The sequence below is a fragment of the Lycorma delicatula genome, chromosome 3 (assembly GCF_047948215.1).
Source record: "Lycorma delicatula isolate Av1 chromosome 3, ASM4794821v1, whole genome shotgun sequence".
Taxonomy (NCBI): Eukaryota; Metazoa; Arthropoda; class Insecta; order Hemiptera; family Fulgoridae; genus Lycorma; species Lycorma delicatula.
The window spans coordinates 222,003,228-222,022,990 of record NC_134457.1 but is presented as its reverse complement, the minus strand read 5'-3'; the positions used below and the strand labels follow the sequence as shown (position 1 = coordinate 222,022,990).

Genomic DNA, 19,763 nt, shown 5'->3' with positions numbered 1-19,763 from the left:
TATGTATTATAATAAAAGCCGATATAGATGCGTACATACAAATTTTTTTTTATTTAATTTTTTATATTTTAGATTGAGGGGATCTCAAAATGTTGATACAGAAAAAATCTGCAGGAGAGGGTCATATTTGTAATGCTAGCAATTATCTCTCTTCGTTATTAGCTTAAACATATAAAATTCGGGGAAAAAAGAAAAAAAACACTGTAAATGACTTTACAAATGTGTAAGCTATGTATTTTTTTCTCGGAGTTCGAACCCGGGACCTCCGGATTCGAATCCCGGTAAGACATGGCATTTTCATACACGTTACAAATCGTTCATCTCAGCCTCTGAAACAATACCTAACGGTGAACGGTGATCCCGGAGGTTAAACAAGAAAAAAATTAAGATATGTATAGTGCCGGCCTCCGTGGCGCGAGTGGTAGAGTCTCGGCGTTTCATTCGGAGGTCCCGAATGAGGAGGGGCATGGCATTTTTCACACACGCTACATATCATCCTCTGAAGCAATACCTAACGGTGGTCCCGAAGGTAGAAAAAAACTATGTGTAGTAAATATGAAATTAGTTACAGTACGACATAAATTGTTGTAATACTTCTTACATACTTTTATTGTTATATTTTTAATTTTTATAAAAATACATTAATTATAGAATTTTATTATTAATAAATTATTTAAAAAGAAAGAACAATAATAATTTTGAAATTTTTAAATAACAAGTAATTTTAAAAAAAAATACATTTTATAATATTATTTTAGAAACATTTCTCTTGACTCGTTGATTAATTTAGATACAACAATGAAAATTCACAAGAGTTTTTGTAGTATGTAATGTTTACATTCAAACGTCATGTTAACCTTTGACTCCTAACAAAATTTTGACGCTTGAACCTGGGGTTATGTTTTCTAAGATGAGCATGTGTTTCTAGTTAAATTTACAAGCTGAAAGAGTGGATTTACTACAAAAAATATAGTAAAACACGGGTTTGAGACGCCTCCAAAATTACAACAAATAACCAACAATCAAATGACGTTTGAATGTAAACGTCTCTTTTCACGGGTTTATTCTAATACATTAAAGAAAGATTACTTTCAATTATGAATGTGTATTCACATGTTGAAACAGCAGATTTACTGAAAAATTCCTAGTAAAACATGTTTTTACTGCAAACGCCACGGTTAGTTTTAAATTTATGTTGATGATGATGTAGGTCATCATTACTTTCAGCGATATGAGTGTTGAAAAACATCATTATTTAATGTATACAATAATCATTATTTACGGTTCAAACTTCAAAATCATTGTTGGATTTTATAATCTAACAGCTACTCTTAACGCTGTAAATTTATAACGATGTTCTGCATCAATCAGTCATCATTACTTTCAGTGAAAACGAGCTGCAAACATCTGATTCTTTATTGTATATGTTACTACATATTTGCGAAACCAAAATAATTTCATATAAACCCGCAAAATACAGTAAATTTATCGGTCAAACAACTTCTACATCACAATTCATAGTTATAAATGAATTTCATTATAACATACTATAGACTGTCTATGACGTCAGGGAATTCCCTTTATCAGCTGTCAATCATTCATAATTAGTTGTTTTTTTTTTATATATTGGTTTAGATAGATATTACAATAGCATTGATCTTTAATCTCTACTTAATGTAAATTAGATTTTCTACGCATGCGAAGTAGCATATTAATAAATGTATGTTACGAACTAATAAAATATATATATATACAGAGTGATATTTAAATATGAAAACAGCTTTATACTGCATATCTCAGAGGAAGCAGAAAGAAATGGGGTTCTATACAGTTTAAAATAATCTGTATTATAGTGGGTTATAATTTTTGTCCGCCATATTGAAACAAACTTAATTGTTTTTAAATACGAAGGTGGACATGACGCATGATTTCGGTTTTAAATTTTACAAGAAAAACAATAAAAAAAAAAAAAAACGTTTTTCTGTTAATACCTTCGTTATCGAGTTATAAGCATTAAAAATTGCAATGACTGAAAAATGGTGTAAACAATAAAACGAGGTAAAGTTGCACGAACAATTTTATTGCATTTTAAATTCATAATGCTTACAATAACGAACTTTAAACAGCGCTATCATATTGATAATAATAAACAATAACTAATGATTAACAACAGCACAAAAGATTAAACGGCTATGTCAACTGATATTATTTTCTAAATAAAAATTAACTTCCAGTATTAATATCAGCTGACATTTGTTAGTTATCGTAAATGAAATAAATCAGCTGGAAATACTTTCTTAAAAAAATGTGTTAAAATTCTGTTAAGTAAATTAGCTGTTAATTTACAACAATGCAGTTTGTATTACGTTGAAACAATGCAACTTATTAATTCCTCATTTCACCTTTTTACATCAATATACTTGTAGCGGTAAAATTTGGTAGCGGTAATAAAGATTAAGTTTTAGGCGCAGTGTTTCAAATTTGGTTTTTGGCGAATCCAAGATGGCGAACAAAAATAAAAATCCACCATAATGGAGATTTTTTTTAACTACGTAGAACCTCATTTCTTTCTGCTTCCAAATGCCTATCAGATATGCAGTATAAAGCTGTTTCCTACCTTGAACGAAAAATTATGTCCGGCAAGTGATGTTCATTTTGGGCAACACATTGTTATAGCCTTTCACGGTAACTGGCCTCAGTTCTTTGCACCATGTCTACATCAATCTGGGTGACGTGATGACGAATTGCGATCTTTAGGTCCTCCAATGTACCCGGTTTATCGCCGTACACACGCGATTTCAGAAACCCCCACAGAAAAAAATCACAACTACTCAAGTCGGGGGACCGAGGGGGCCAAGGAATGTCGCCGAATCTGGAAACGATCCGTCCCGAAAACAAGTTACGGAGAACAGCCATCGTTGCCCTCGCTGTGTGCGCTGTAGCTCCATCCTGCTGGAATAACACATTTTGAAAATCGATTCCCCGGTTTTGTAACTCAGGGATGAAAAACGTATTCAACATCGCATTGTAACGATCAACTGCTACAGTTACGGCAGCGTCATTTTCTTCAAAAAAATACGGTCCAATAACACCGACCTTTCCTATTGCACACCAGACAGTCACCTTTGGGCTATGAAGTGGTCTCTCGTGAAGCTGATGTGGGTTTCTTTCTGCCCGATACCGGCAATTCTGTTTGTTGACGAAGCCATTCAGATGAAAATGGGCTTCGTCACTCTTTAACGATAACAAATTTTCATTTTCTTCAAAAACGGTAAGCATTTGTCGACAAAATTATAATCGTTGCGTGAAATCTTGCTCGTTTAACTGCCGCACGACGGCTATCTTGTAAGGATGGAAATGCAGGTCTGTATGCAGAATTCGTCTTACCGTACGTTACCGTACTTGTGCTCATTTGAAGCGCTGCTTAATGCCTCTGAATAGAGCGGCGTGGGCTTCTGATAATGGCTTCCCTTATTCGTTCGATGTTCTCCGGAGTGCTAGCAGTTCGTCGGGGACCCGGTGGTTTTTTCTTTAACAATGAACCGCTTGTTCGAAGGTTGTTTACCCATCGCAGTATTGTGTTACGAGAAGGGACGCTTGCATTACGATGGATATTAAACTGACGGCGGAAATCTCGCTGAACAGCAGTTACGGATTCGTCATTTCGCACAAAACTGTCATACGCGTGCAGGCGTTGGTCTAGCGTCCACGGCTCCATCTCAACGACTAAAATGTAAATGCTATGAACAAAGGAAACGTCAGACACCAGCCACGTGCCCCTCCCACCACGAACGCCCGAGTACAACCCACTTCAAAAACATCCGGTTCCCGTGAATGACCCTGTATATATATATTAATTTGGATGCATAAATCTGAAGCTAACAATATTTTCAGTTCTTTTCTATTTCTAAATTTTATGTTACCGATTTATGATTGATCTATTCAATATTATCTTTCTATGGAGAAAATTTCTTATACATAATATAAAATTTTATTTTATACATTAACTTGGTTATAAATTTATTTAAAAAATATAAAATAGTATTTAAAAATTTGCATAGTATTTATGTAGAAAAAAAATAAGTAAGGACAGGTAACGTCAGTGGGTACGTGTAGAAAAATTGAAAATATCTATTTTAAAGCGAGTCGTAACATCCTCAAAACATGAAGATAATTCTATAACTGAAAAAGAAAGAACCGATTATATGAAATCTTAAAGATAGTTATAAAAACCATAAAATAATAACGTTATGTATAATTAATTTTAAGTAAAACTTGAAAAAGTATTTAAAAATCTATTCATAATATCTTCTATTTCCCTCATTGCGATGAAAAAAACAAACACGTGACAAAAACATTTATTATTATTTATCAAAGTCAAGAAAGACCAGTGGAAGTGCAAGATAGGAACAGAATGCCGAATCGGTGACTGGTATTACGACACCAATTACCAGAACCTAGTTCAAGCATCTCCGGTCAAACAATTGCGCAACTGTGGGTTTACATTTTCTAAACTTTGAAAAATAATACACCTTTTGTTTTTAAATAATCTAATCATTCTTATAAAAATTTAGAAGCAATTATGTTGAAAACAAAAATGTTATTGCAAAATTTCAATTAAGTTACGAAAACAAGATAAGTATAAAAAAGCACTCAAAAATTTTAAATAATTTCAATTGTTTTTCTATAAAATAAAATGTTCTGGTATAAAAGTAACTCTTATACAAAATACATATTTCTAGAATTTTTTATTGAGAACAAAGAATGAATCATAATATCGTATTATTTATCTCCTAACTGTTGACTGCCTTTTTTAAACCAAAATAAGATAACATTTATAACACTTATAAGAACTGCGGTAGATAGTTTTTTATTACGCTACCAACAAACAGATCGAGAACAATACTGTAATATTACATTCGTTTACTTTCAAGGTTGAAGAAATTTTATATAACACAAAGGTAAGAATAATTCACTAAATTAGATATTCCATCTTAAATATTAATGTTAATTAATAATTCTAAACACTGGTTTGCTAAAATAATTATTCATCAATAAATATTTATTTATTTATAATAATTGTTTAAAAAATAAGCAGCAGGTGCTTAAAATAATAATAATATCAATCGTTTAGAATAAATAATAATTTAAATACGATAAATAATCTGCCGGGTCATTATAGAGATTAAACTCGTCACTGTAAGGTCAATTAATTTTCAAAGTCGAGAGTTGTAGATTCGAGTCCTTAAAAAGGCAGTTGCTTTTATACGGATTTGAATGCTAGACTGTGGATTCCGGTGCTCTTTGGCGGTTGGGTTTTAATTAACTAAACGTTTCAGGAGCGGTCGACCTGAGTCTATTCAAGATTACATGTTTGCCGTTACAGGTACACTTATATTGCACTACGTCAGGCTTGGCAAGCCGGTAGCGGTTATGCGGTTATTGTATTTGCTAATCTATATACATATACTCAGACCCGGAAGTAGTTGCAAAACTGGTTCGAGAAATAAAACAAATACGAAAAATAAATAAATAAAAAATATATATAACAATTATGTGGGGAACATAATAAAACATACAATTTAATATAACGAAAAAAAATAATTAGACAAAATATTAATAAAGAGATCGACAAAAGAAGATATAGCGTAACTGAGAATGTCTACTGTATAAAAAATAAATTATAAAAAGAAGTAGGATTGGGTAAATGAGAGTAAAAAAAATAAAATATGGTAACAATAAAGAAAATAATTAAGAAAACGTTAATATAGATGCGGTAAGTAACTCGGGTTACATAAAAAAAATCACTAAACTAAACGTTACTAATTTAATTAATAAATAAAATTATTAAAGGCCTAACTAATTTTAGGTTTTGACATAAAATATCATGAGATACGACATTATACTCGTAGATAAGTAATCTGAAAGACAAATTCGAGGAATCGTGCAGTACTTAGCATAAAATATATTGTCGAGAGATAAAAAAGTTCGAAACATTAATTTATAGTTTTCCCAAAGTAATAGGGTCTTCTACAACAACTCGAATAATTTATTATATACAAGACGTTAAAAAATTTGCATTCGTAATAGATCTATTACTCAGAATAAGTGATCTTTACTGCATAAAACTGATATTTAACTTAAAATTTTAATAATATACGTAATGAGAATTTTCGTAGAAGGTTTACGATTTGTAGTTTGTAGTATTCTTTCTTTCTTTTTTCTGTTTAGCCTCCAGTAATTAATTACCTTATTGATAATACTTCAGAGGATGAACGAGGATGATATGTATGAGTGTAAATGAAGTGTAATCTTGTACAGTCTCAGTTCGATCGTTCCTGAGATGTGTGGTTAACTGAAACCCAACTACCAAAAAACACCGGTATTCACGATCTAGTATTCAAATCTGTAATTTGTATTATTAGATATAATCTTATATACACAAATTTATTACCGATAAAAACATTAAAGAACACAAAAAAAAATAAATATTTTGCACAGATTAATGCCAACCGGCTTCACTTACAGGCAACTTAGTACTTTAAATAAAAAACAAGAATAACAGAAAATATTTAGCCCTAATATTTATTAACCAACATTGATACAAAGTATTATCAACATTCTCAGAAAAAAAGTTGGTGTGTAATTTCAAAACTACAAAAAAAGCTATACAGGTAAAAGCAAAGCAGGAGTACAAATATTAAAAAACGAAAATGAACTGAATATTTTGTATAATAGACTGGATGCATAGCTACTCTAGCATCCAGAGATACAAAAAATACTAAGTACTCAACAATCGAATAAAGATATTTATTCGAATATTTGCATGGAAACACGACACAAACATAAACATACATATATATATATATATATAGCATATGAAAACCACAAATTCAATGCGATTTTAGCAATTAACAAAAAAAAACATTAAATTTAATAAAAAAGATGACGTATAATTAAAATTTGCCCACAGGATTGGTGTCATGGTTAATTCGGAAATCAATTTTTTAACAGCTGATTTTCGAAGTTAAAGGGTCTGAGAAGCGAATTTTAGTAAAAGCTACAATAACTAAATACAAACTACACAAATACGGATTTTTACATAAATACGGAAATTATACGGATTTGAATACTAGACAGTGGATTCCGGTGTACTTTGGTGGTCGGGGATCAATTAACCACAAATCTCGGGAATGGCCGACCTGAGTGTGAAAAAAATTACACCTCATTTACATGACATACATATCATCCTCTTCTCGTTGGGCCGTAGACAGGGGTTGCTTATTTTTCACTAGTCGAACAGATTGCAACGTCATAATAATAATATTATTATTAAATTAATAACAACAATGCCAATTTAACTCATTGAAAAAAGAACATACTTAGCTCCAAAAAATCCACTATAAGAGCATTTTCTATAAAATTTGAAGTCATTTATTATTTTTAAGTTTATACTTTATTCATCTCTTAATTTATTAATGAATTTAAAAGTAAAAATAACTTTTAAAAACTTACTTTTATGAAGAAACGGGTAAAGAAATATTTTTTTTTTATCACGATTAGTTCAATACATAATAAACTTGAAAATCTTACATGTAGAAATGTGGAATGGGGATCTTGAACGAAAAAATGGTATTTATGTCCAGGATTCGAACACAGGACCTTCTAGGTTCGAAAAAGCTGAAATGCTGTCACTTGTTACGCAGTTCTATTTATTTATACATAATAATTTATTACCTTATTAGGATAATAATATTTATACTACTTCATTAAGAGTTAATTGAAACTACACTGATAATAAAAATAGAATAAGAATTATACGAATAAAAAAATTTCTTGGTATCATCTAAAACGGAAGTTTCTTGAAAGTAATCAAAATAATTTAAAATAATAAATAAATGAAATTAATGGTTTGAATGGCTTTTTGTATTATACAGAGTCTGAGTGAAATACATGTGTTATCGTACGTATGGCTATTTAATTTAATAAATGGTTATAATAATAAAAGCATATAATTTATGTGAAGCCTGTTTAAAGTTTCTGTTTGAAATAATTTGGTAATAATTGTCTATAAATAATAAAAATATATGTAAAATAATAATTTATTCGCTTAGACATTTTAGTAAATTATATTATGGTTTAAATAAAATAAAATGTGAAGTTCAGAATTTATAATAATATAGAAATTATTTCCAAAATATTCATTAAAAATAGTTCATACAGTACCTTTAAACAGCGTTGGGAATTTACACAAAATAAGTCGTGGAATCTTTAGCATGGTACTATCCTAGGCCGATTATCAACTACAGTATTACAATGAGGATCAGGGATAAGGAATAGAAGTGGGTAAAAAGACGGGCTAATTTTTATTCTACTACATAAATGACTTCCACAATTCATTCGTGCATATAAATATAAAAATATAATTAGAATTTTTTTTATATTTCTACGCTTGTCTAGGTTAATTCTTTTTTGCGTGCGGTCCGTTTACTACATGTGCGTTGTTTAAGTTTATTATTTATCGTAATTGAAAAATATGATATACATTCTGTTTTATCAACTATTTTTACAGATTTACTTAATAATTAGATAAATATTTTTCATTTTTAACCGATGTACGGCATTGTGTATGTCATGTTTATCAAGTCATCTACTTTTCCCATTAAAATAGCGGCTAATATTACTGAAATTGGGAATTTATAATCCATCCGAGAACCAGTACAGCATTAGAGATGTTAATTTCTCAACATGAAACACTGATAAGCAGATTCTCAATCAGAAGCAAACTGCAAAAAGAAAGATAAACAATGCTATAAAATATCTTCTTTTTTTTGTCTTTAGTCATTTGACTAGTTTGATGCACGCTTCCAAGATTCCCTATCTAGTGCTAGTCGTTTCCTTTCGGTATCCCCCTACATCCTACATCCCTAACAATTTGTTTTACATATTCCAAACGTGGCCTGCCTACACAATTTTTCCCTTCTACCTGTCCTTCCCATATTAAAGCGACTATTCCAGGATGCCTTAATATGTCGCCTATAAGTCTGTCTCTTCTTTTAACTATATTTTTCCAAATGCTTCTTTCTTCATCTATTTGTCGCAATACCTCTTCGTTTGTCACTTTATCCACCCATCTGATTTTTAACATTCTTCTATAGCACCGCATTTCAAAAGCTTCTAATCTTTTCTTCCCAGATACTCCGATCGTCCAAATTTTACTCCTATTTAAAGCGACGCTCCAAACATATACTTTCAAAAATCTTTTCCTGACATTTAAACTAATTTTTTATGTAAACAAATTATATTTCGGAATGAAGACTTGTTTCGCCTGTGCTATTCGACATTTTATGTCACTCCTGCTGCGTCCATCTTTAGTAATTTTACTTTTAAAAAGTATTGCTTTATAAATCGAACCCATACTATGAAACTATTGATTAGAAAAAATAATTTTCTCAAGAACATTTTTATGAAGGAGATCTTTTGATAGACGATTCATTGAATTTTCGTTTAGAAATAGATGAGAAAATATTCATTAAAGCTTAATAGATCGAAAACATAATCAATTACATAGTTTTAAAAGACTAATTGATTTTTTTCTAAATTAATATTTTTGGATTAGTTGTAATCAGTCGCGACAATAATACCGTGATTTTGAATAAGCTGAGAAATGAAATAATCGACCTGATTGGTGACTATTTCGTGTGCTATATTGGCTCACAGAAAAGAAATAGAATGGAATCGACATCTATGAACTAAAACTTTAAAATTAAGAAAACCCGGATTCAATGGCTTTAGTTTTTTTAGATTAAAGTTCATAAATATTGAATCCAAACGTAACTATAAAGAGGTCCCAGGAATTCAAGACATTATGTAGTCAGCCAAGTAGATCTGAAGTGTTTCAAATAACATGCATGAAAGTTGTGATTAGTTTGAGAATGGTTTTAATAGCCTACATAAGGAAGAATTTATATAAAAGAGATATTTGGTTACTATGGTATACACGAAAATAAAATGATAGTAACTCCCCGGTTAAATAATCTGCATGACATGCTGTAATCGATCCGGAATACTAATATTCTTTGGAGGGTACTTCAGCTATTACACGGAGTGTGAGTCTTGAGAAAACAATAAAAATTTTCGTTCAGGAGTAGCAATCCTGAAGATTAAAAGAAAAAGTGTTTATCAATTTTTTATCAAGTTTTACAGTACTTATTTTTTGTTAAATAACATTTATAAAATAAGAACCGGCTTGAACAAATAATAGTACTAAAAAGTTACAAATTATTATATTTTTATTTATTAACAAAAGTAAAAGTATTTATAACAAATATCCATTTTTGAAGTCGGTACCAGCCAACACACAAGTTAAACAAGAAAAAAACCTTATGATCTACATAATACTTCAAATAATGCAAAATTTGTAATAAAAGTTTTACTACAATAAAATGAAATCCACAAACTATAATACAACAATAAAATGAGAAGTACAAAAATATGATATAAGAATACTTTATAGATGCTTAGGTACATATATTATCACTAAGTAATGTACCTTACCGAATTCAAGATGAAGTTATGATGTGAGACGATCTCTCTTATTTATATCCTCTTGATATCCCATTTTAAATGTGAGAATCCGGTTTAGTCGCCTAGCGGTCGGTTGAGGTACTAACTTTGCGTAACTTATATATAATTTGTGTTGGCTGACACCGACTTCAAACACAGCTATTTTTTAAATAGTTTAACTTCAGTTAATAAATAAAAATTTAATTATTTGTAACTTTTTAGCGCTATTATTTGTTGAAGTCGATTTTTATTTTATATAAATTATTTTATTTCACAATTTTTATATATATCTATATATATATTGTATATTTTTTATAATAATAAACCAATTTCAACAACCCAAGTACAGAATTACAATGTTTTACCTTACTTTTTTTTATTCCAAGAGCACTTTCGCGTGATCCCGCATCATCAGTAGTATATAAAAGATATATTTATACAAAATTACATATCAAACATAACTTTTTTAAAATTAAAATTAAAAGATTAGAATGTATACAAAAGCATATAAAGTCAATTAAATGTAACTATATATATATATATATATATATATATATATATAAATATGACATAATTAAACAATTTTTTAATTAAATTTAAAATAAAATAAATAGATTGAAAATTTATACTATATAACCTGGCCAGGTTTAATGATGCCGTCATATATATATATATATACAGAGTGTCCCATATAAAACGCATCCCATCAATCACTCATCCATGAAATTTCAAAAGTCAAGCTTACACCCCTACTCGTTAATGAAATGGACTCGTCCAACATCAGAACACCGCGGGGACGCAGTAGGACACTACCGTTAGTAACAATGCAATCATAACGTTCAGTGTATTGTACGAGACAAGATTGTGTTTTCGCTAGATGAACGTGTTTTCATTGTCGAGTCGTACTTCAGTACGAAATCAGCGGTTGCAGTGCAAGATTTGTTTCGCCATAAGTACCCGGATAAACCAACTCCTAACAAAACATCAGTATTAAGGTTAGTTGCAAAATTTAGAGAGACCGGTTCTGTTAATAACAAGGAACACAAAAGATCTGCGTCAGTGTTGAATACAGATACAGTCGCTGAAATCAAAGACCGATTACTCGCCTCGCCAAATAAATCGATCAGATGTTTGTCTGCTGAAAATAATTTGTATAAATCGATTGTTCATCGGGCGACCAAACGATTACAATTACGACCTTATCGCATTCAAACGGTTCATCGACGTCTTGAGCCCGACAAAGAAAAACGGCTACGATATTGTCAACGGTTCCGTCGATTTCTGCGTGAGGGAATTAATGTTATGGATTCGTTATTTTTCACAGATGACGCACGGTTTCATTTGGACGGCTACGTAAACAGCCAAAACAGTAGAATTTGGAGCGCTGAAAATCCCCACGTTTATCACGAAAAACAATTACACCTGCAGAAGTCGGGCGTGTGGTGCGCGATATCGCGGAAGAAAACAATAGGTCCTATTTTTTTCGAGTACACCATTAATGCAGAACGATATCAGGATATTTTATTTCAGTTCATCGCAGTCTTGGAAGAGGAAGTCAGACAGTGCCGGCTACAACATGACGGTGCGACATCGCACTACGCAGGTTCAACTTCTGATTTCGTCGAGGAATTCTTCGGTAATCGTGTTATCGGTCGAGGCTTGTGGCCACCAAGATCCACCAAGCCACCAAGCTGTATTAAATATCCAGACACAAACTTTGAAAAAAGTTGCAAGAAACGCTGTAAAAAGGAATTGAAGCTTGTATCCAAGAAGATACTTCCAACATTTACTCTAAATGTAAGGTAATGGATGATAATAATAAAAATTACATTTACATTTACACATGCCTTTTTATTATTTCAATAACTACCAATATAAGGTTGGGTTGCGTTTTATATGTCTCCCTGTATATATATATATATATATATATAGTTATAATATTTAATTGATTTCATATGTTTTTGTATATATTTTAATCTCTTAATTTTAATTTTTTATTATAAAAAAAAACCAAAAAAAACAATATATTGGTACAGAGGAATGTGGTCTTATAAGTATTGACTTAAGCAAAATATACATGTACATAATTAAACTATGGGTAGGCCTACTAAACGCGCTGGTCAAATGAGATAGCGACGTTTAAAGGAAAGTTATCTAGAAAGGAAGTATTGCTTAAAGGAAAGTAGAAAAAAAATCCCATGAATATTTCTGCAGAGACTTCTCAAGAACGAAAATGTAAACACAAATGAGAATGTACAATAGTCCATTCTTACGGAATGAAAGTCTAGAGAATCACGCTCATCGATCAGTTTAATACACGAACGTTTGTCAAACGAAACGCAAGAACAATGGGTAATACACTTTTTCACCATTTTATATAAATTGAAATGTAGATTCAATGTTTATTTGGGGTTTAAAGAAAAGTAGCCAACAAAAATAACGAATAATTGTTTAAGGAAGATAAATAGACAAAGAAATTCCATGAATATTTCCACGGAGACTAAACAACAATAATATAAACTGTTATTAATATACTAGTCATCATGCAGGGAGCAGAGCAAGTACTGGTGGAACATTGAGCGCCTAAGCTGTCGAGCCGTTCGGTTTTTTGGTATTTTCCCTAGAATTATCATCGGATTTGGTTAAAATTGTGACCATCATCCCAAAAATGGGACCATCCGAAAGCACACTCTTTCGATTAAAAAAAATATCAAAATCGGTTTACTAACGTTGGAAATATTGCGTAACGTACATAAAAAATAAAAAAAAATACAAAAACCTCCACCTTTTTTAAACTCTGTTAAAAAGAGCTTGTGATATTATTAAATCATCTAATTAATCATGTTCTTCAAAACCATATGAAGATGGTGAAAAAATATCTAAATAATTACATACTTCCCAGAGAAGGAAAGATGACAAGAAATTTGTTTCCAAAGTTTAAATGTCCCAAGAAAAATTTTATGCCCCGGGACATAGGCGTAGCCAGGATTTTCTACGAGGGGGAGGGTAAAAATAAGATAAGGGTTTTTTGTTAAAAAATGGTTTTATTTGAACATTTGAAAACACTATTCATTGCAATGCTATTGGAACCTATCTAAAACTTATTTCGGCACTAGCCTACGAGAGTTCTGGTTAAATCTTGACAAAAAGTTTTTCTCAAATTTATTTTCAGCTTCCAGAACCCTCTTTTTATGCACACTCTTCAAGTCTTTACCCTGCAAAAGGTGCTTAAGGATCTTTCCATAGTGCACGTTGTGCAGGGCTATGCAAGTGAGATAAGTAGCGCCCATTTAATGGATGGGTAGAACAATTGGGTTTCTTTAACTAGTGCAGCTAGTTCTATCTCCTTCAGTTCAGCATTTAACACATTTTTCCTTTCCATTGGTTGCACCAAAGTTCAACTTCACCGAGGAAATCATTCAAAATGTAGTAACTACAAAAACTTGTAGTTTTTTTAAAATCCTCATATGTCATATCAAGCACTACGTAAGGGTGCAACGTAAGTGACAAAACGTATGCAGGCAAGTTCTCCTCAGAAAAACGCTGTTCTAGAGACATTATTAATGAATCTATGTATGGAATAATTAGGGATCTTCTTCAAGACTCGCTAGGAGTCTGCGCTGGCGGATTTACACGATGTTTCTGTTCATTTATGACTCGTGGCATATTGAAATCTGTACCAAGATGCTTGACGATTGTTTCAGCCTCTGCTACAACACTTTTACTTTCAACAACCGCATTTCCACAGTATTTTCTCATGATGTCTGTGATTTTTTTATGTGATTTGCATATCGATGTAAAGTCCACACTTGCTGACTGAAAAGAATTAACCACCGGTTGCAGAAGCGCCGAATATTTTGCTATGAGGCAAATGCTAACAATGAATTCTGATTTTGTAGCAGCGCATTGCATTTGAAAAACACCCTTTCTCGTTGCATTGTTACCGTCTATTGATAGTTTTTCAATTGCCATAATGATTTGTAAATAATTTTTCTTGAATATGGCGGTACTTTTATATTTTTGAGACCAACGGGTTTCACAGAGTATTGGTATATTCGATATGCATTTTCGACGAAGGATCGATTCCGGGAAGAATCTTATTATTTATTTTATTGTGAAGACTGTATTTCGTATCACTGCTATTTCGTTTAGTTCAGTTTGTGACTAACACAGTGATAGTATACCGCTCTCATATTCTTTTCTCGAACAATTTTCTGGACCTCGCCATCCTTTCCTGCCATACTGGAACACCTATAGTATCTTCTTCCTTCGCACCTTTCTCGATCAAGGCCTAGCCTTTTTAAAAAGTTGTTAATTGCAGATGCTAGAAATTCCTCACAAACCATAATCTTTTCTTCGTCAAAAGATCTAACCCCAATGGAAAGTTGCTCTTTCCCTGATATATCACCGCTCTCGTCTGCCAGGATACTGTAAGCCGTCTTCAAAAACATCCGTCTTCATGATTTTCTTTACCCCTCAAAGGTAGGTCATGTGTACCGCAAAACATCACAGTTGAAATTACTGATGCAACAATTTTCTTGTTGGTGGACAGAAATCAGGTGTGCATCAACAGATTTATTTTCAACAAAACACTTTGCTGCAGTGGCTACCGATTTGTGTTACTGAAATGACGTGTGAAATTTTGTGAATTCGTGCATGTCTTTATAGCGAGCAAAGCGCTTCACTATGAAAGAACCCAAAACACCATGAACATTAGTTAGTGGAAACAACACACAATAGATGCAAAACGGGCTCTTTAAGTTTTTGGAATACGACAGCCAAGGGGCATAATCCACCAACCAGCTGTATTAGAATTTTCTTTCTAACTGCACAGCTTCTTTAGCGAAGTTATAAATTGCAGGTGGTGACAATAGTTTTTAAAAATTTCTATTGTTACGTCCAAGGCAGTCACATCATCAAAACACGTTTGATTCCGGTACACCAGAACCAGAACCTTTCGCTACTACTTTTATCTAGCTGCTTCCTATTCCGTCTTCCTAAAAGAAAAGAAAAAAACTACTACTACACTTCCAAAAAAAAATTAAAGCAACTAAGAATTTAAGCTTCTCTGAACGGACTGTACTAGAAACTTCAAGCTTAAGAATTTTTTTTCTGTCTCCATACAATGATTTTTCACAAAGTTACAGCGTTTTGAAAATCAGTAAAAACATTTTTTGTTCGTGAAAAATGTTCTTAACATAAATATGAGTAGACGTGATTCAAAATCATCTAATTGTCAATTTTTTTCAAATTTACAAAAGTAAATTTTTTTCATTTCTACAAAAGTGTACTAGTGGAATAAGAAGAAGAAGAAAAAAATACAAAGAAAAAATAGTCAAAGATAAAATGCAAATACATCTTCAAATAAAATTCTTTAACATATAGATTAAGAAAAAGCGTTAGACGATTTAAAAAAAAAAAAATAATAATTCAAAAATACCAAACTGATCTTAATTTAGAAATCAGACAAAAAATATTGTTACAAGATCCTAGACAAGACAAGACTCTACCCTACTAAGTCTTTATTGCGTTACTTGAACGATGAATATTTTATTCCAGGCTTAATAATGTAAGAAAGGAGTAAAGTGGTTTTCCATTGTTTTCTTTATATATTCCAATACAGTATTCCGTATCATCTTGCTAAACCCTGAAAAGAATACATCATCAGCCCAGCGGATATTATATTCGTTCCGATTCACAGAGATTGGATGTATAGTACACATCATTATTTAAGAAAAGAATCAACTCTGACTGGAGCCCCTTGTACCTCAGCTGTTTTACAAGTGTCAAAGCTATAATTAAAGCTATAATTAAGACCGGTATAGATAATATGAAACGAAAAATTCATCTTTCCCCGTAAGGTTGTGGAAAAATATTTAATATTCATTGCCTCAATTCAATAAGTTAGTATTATTTTTAGTATTAGCAATACAAATGATAATGTATTACTATACAAAGATGACACAATTATGTAATATTTGTTAGTATTGTTATTGTTAATATGGTATTACAAAAATATAAAAAATTTAGGTTAAAATAAATTTTTTAAACCGATTATAAAACCATTTAATTACAGATGTATATTAATAAAACGATGACTGCAAGTATTTTATTTCTGATCGGCTTAGCCATTGTCGTTCCACTGACATCATGTTACAAACATTTTCCAAATAAATATGAAAATTTTGGAAAAAGAAATGAAAGTCACAATCTTATCATCGGTCACTACAGATGGGGAGACAGGTATGTTTGAAATTATTTCGATGTAAGTAATAATTATTATTATGATTTTGGTTTCTTGTTTTTTGTTTATTAAATGTAGAATCTGCTTCGATGCAAAGATTTTTTTATCCGGTTATTTGATATTTATCTTCTTTAATGTTAAGGATACCAATAACTACGGAAATATAAATTAATGTTAAACTTTATAAAAACATTTTAAATAATTTCTTGTTGATTCCTAAATCAATATTCGGTATTAAAAGATATATTTGCTGAAAAAACAATTTCTGAATTGTGCCATTCTTTTTCAATATTATCTTTATTTCATCTTTTTTTGTAACGTTATTACCTAAATAAAAAATCTGCAATTTTATTATACTGTGCTCATCATAATAATAGGTGACCCATTAAACGGGTTTTAAACCGCGCGCTTTGAAACGGACTTGTAGACGCTTGTTTACAAATAAATTAAATCTTCCTTATCTAACATGAAGGCGTGCATTACTTCTTCTAACTATCTCTAAATTCGAAATTGTATTTCCAGAACAAAACTTAAAATTTTTATCTTTTTCCTAAACCGTTTTCTGCCCTTCATTTTTATTATAGTTCTTTTATTATTTTGGCGTAAATAAATAAAATATTACCATCGTAAGAAGAACTACTGTTTCACTTAATTCTGTACTGCGACTTGCCTTATCTTGGTTTCTACCTTTCATTAAACCGATAATATATTTGTACCTAAACTTTCTTCTTCATTGTAATTGATAAATCCATCGCGTAAGCTTGAAACCTTTAAATAAAAATAAGGAAATAATCTATGTAAATTTTATACGGTATGAAAAATGCTAAGCCTGAGAGATATTTTAAATCTGGACCTTTTGGTTAAACGGTAATGATTTTACTCATTTTTTACCAAAAGTTAGCAACGGATGTATTAGACAACCTCTTTCTCATCCGTTACATTAACCACCAATATTTGTTTTTTAGATTTATTAAAAAAATAACAAATTATTTGTATTTTGATAAAGATTTTGAGATAATAATAAACAATAGCTAGAGAAATACAAATCTGTCTTCAACATACTTTTCAAGAGTTTCCTAAATTATCTACAACTGATAGTTTTATTTGTATAAAATGAGAACTGAAGATAAGATAAATTTCAAGAAGAAATTAGGGACGGTATCATATTAGTATGTAATAGAGATACGTAGTTATAGAAAAAAATTACTATAAATGAATAAAAAATTAAAAAACACAATATAAAAATATATATTTAAAATCTAAAATCATTATGATCGTAATAAAATAACAGAAATATTTATTTTTTTATAAAAATCATTATATGACAGTACTAAAATATTTTTATTTATTTTTGCAGGTTATTGTATCACAACATAATTAATATTCACCGATCATTATTTCAAACAAAATCATACTACTTAAAATATCCATTACACGGTTATAATAATGCCACGATCAATTATGTGAGAGTCATTGATCTGAAAACAGACGGTACTGGTGGATATCCAAAATTATACCAAGGAGGAGTCGGTTATCGTAATATAACAGTACATTTTACATCCCAAAGAAGCCACGGACTTCATTTTAACGTGACAATTTATGGAAAATAATTGAAATAATAAAACTGAATATTTAACAAGAATAAAGTAAAAATAGAAACACAAATTTAAAATCAATTTTTAATCCTGTAAATCTGTTTAAATAAAAATATATAATTGTGTAAAAATATATAAAAGTTATTAGTGAAATAAAATTTTTATGTACTTTTAAAACTGTGTATATGTAATCCAATAAGCACTATTACATAGTAATGTAATATAATAATGTAATAATAATAATATAATGTAATATATTACATATGTAATATGTAATGTGTTTATATGTAATAGATTTTGTGAAACATCTGATTATTTAATATTAATTAAAAATTATAATTTAGAATCGTATTATTTATGGATTTTCTAGTTCAATTTCTGTTTAATTTATTTGATTATTCTGGAATTTATGTTTAATTTTATCTACATTAAGGTTTACTACAAAGTGACTGAAAAATAGACTCTCACATGAACAACATATACACTGAGGCATACATGCACGATCTTTAATAAATTGCAAAATATATTTTAATTTAATTCATTACTTCTCTAACTAATATTGTCGAACAACATTCTCCCTAAGTCGGAGCTGATCATCATTTCGTTTATTTGTTTTTTGTTGCCGATCATTTAATCGCTCTTTGGTTTGATATCTGAACTTAATTTGTGTACACGTTCTCTAGTTCTCAAATTTTCTCTCTATATATATTCATCTTCTTCTCTTATTCTTTTGTTAGTTTTAATGTTTTCTTCATTTTTATATTTATCATCTCTTAATCTTATTATTCTCCCTTTGGTTTTAACAATTTCTTCCTTTTTATATTTATCATGTTCTCTTAAATTTTTTATTTTTCCCTTGTTCGTAACATTTTCTTCCTCTTTATATTCATCTTCTTGTCTTGAGATATATTTCTTCATGTTATCTTTCTTTTTCCTGTATGATTGTTTCTTTTTCATTTTTGATTATTCACCAAATAATCCAATAATAAAAACCGAATATTTTACACCGTAAGGTCGAAATTAACATTTGTAACCGGTATACAGGAGTTCACTAAACGGAATAGTTTAATTATTATTAACTTTTATTTGTACGACACACCAGAAATCTGAAACTTTTGTTAATCAACAACTCACGAAGATACGAATGTTACTGATCTAGTAATACGAGTAATAAAGGGACTTTTACTATCTACTACTAATTAATAATTGTATAAATATTTGGTGTTAATAAAAACAAATATTTCAGCAATTGTGTAACTGTCCACTTAATTAAAGAACTGGAGGATCGTACCTTACTTTGAAATGAAATAAGTTTAAATCAAGTACAGCAAAAAATATGTATATATAATTTAATAGGC

The 19,763-nt window shown here is 30.4% G+C and overlaps 2 protein-coding genes across 5 annotated transcripts in view; one reads left to right on the top strand and one right to left on the bottom strand.

Annotated features, from left to right (window-relative positions):
• LOC142322455 (protein Wnt-5a-like) overlaps positions 1 to 19,763 on the bottom strand; it is a 485,502-nt gene that overhangs the window by 100,876 nt on the left and 364,863 nt on the right. The window contains exon 1 of one of the 4 annotated variants that reach the window (XM_075361556.1): positions 2,618 to 3,800. The exons of 2 other annotated variants lie outside the window; for them this stretch is intronic. Coding sequence is in view for 1 of the 2 variants with exons in the window: in XM_075361555.1 (XP_075217670.1) it covers positions 1,114 to 1,115 (2 nt within the window). In the remaining variant the exon portion in view is untranslated. Of the gene's footprint in view, positions 1 to 1,113; positions 1,662 to 2,617; positions 3,801 to 19,763 lie in introns of those variants that run through there. One more of the 4 variants, XM_075361555.1, reaches the window with a different exon arrangement.
• On the top strand, positions 4,762 to 18,582 carry LOC142322454 (putative salivary secreted peptide). The gene is made up of 3 exons (XM_075361553.1): positions 4,762 to 4,961; positions 16,643 to 16,809; positions 18,168 to 18,582. Exons 2-3 carry the CDS (start codon positions 16,643 to 16,645, stop codon positions 18,418 to 18,420), a joined length of 420 nt encoding a protein of 139 aa, XP_075217668.1. The 5' UTR covers positions 4,762 to 4,961; the 3' UTR covers positions 18,421 to 18,582.

Excerpts from the sequence above, each read along its gene's own strand:
- LOC142322454 (XM_075361553.1), top strand. The coding sequence starts at position 16,643 with ATGTATATTAATAAAACGATGACTGCAAGTATTTTATTTCTGATCGGC. Across the intron at positions 16,810-18,167 it reads CACTACAGATGGGGAGACAG|GTTATTGTATCACAACATAA; the intron begins GTATGTTTGAAA and ends TTATTTTTGCAG.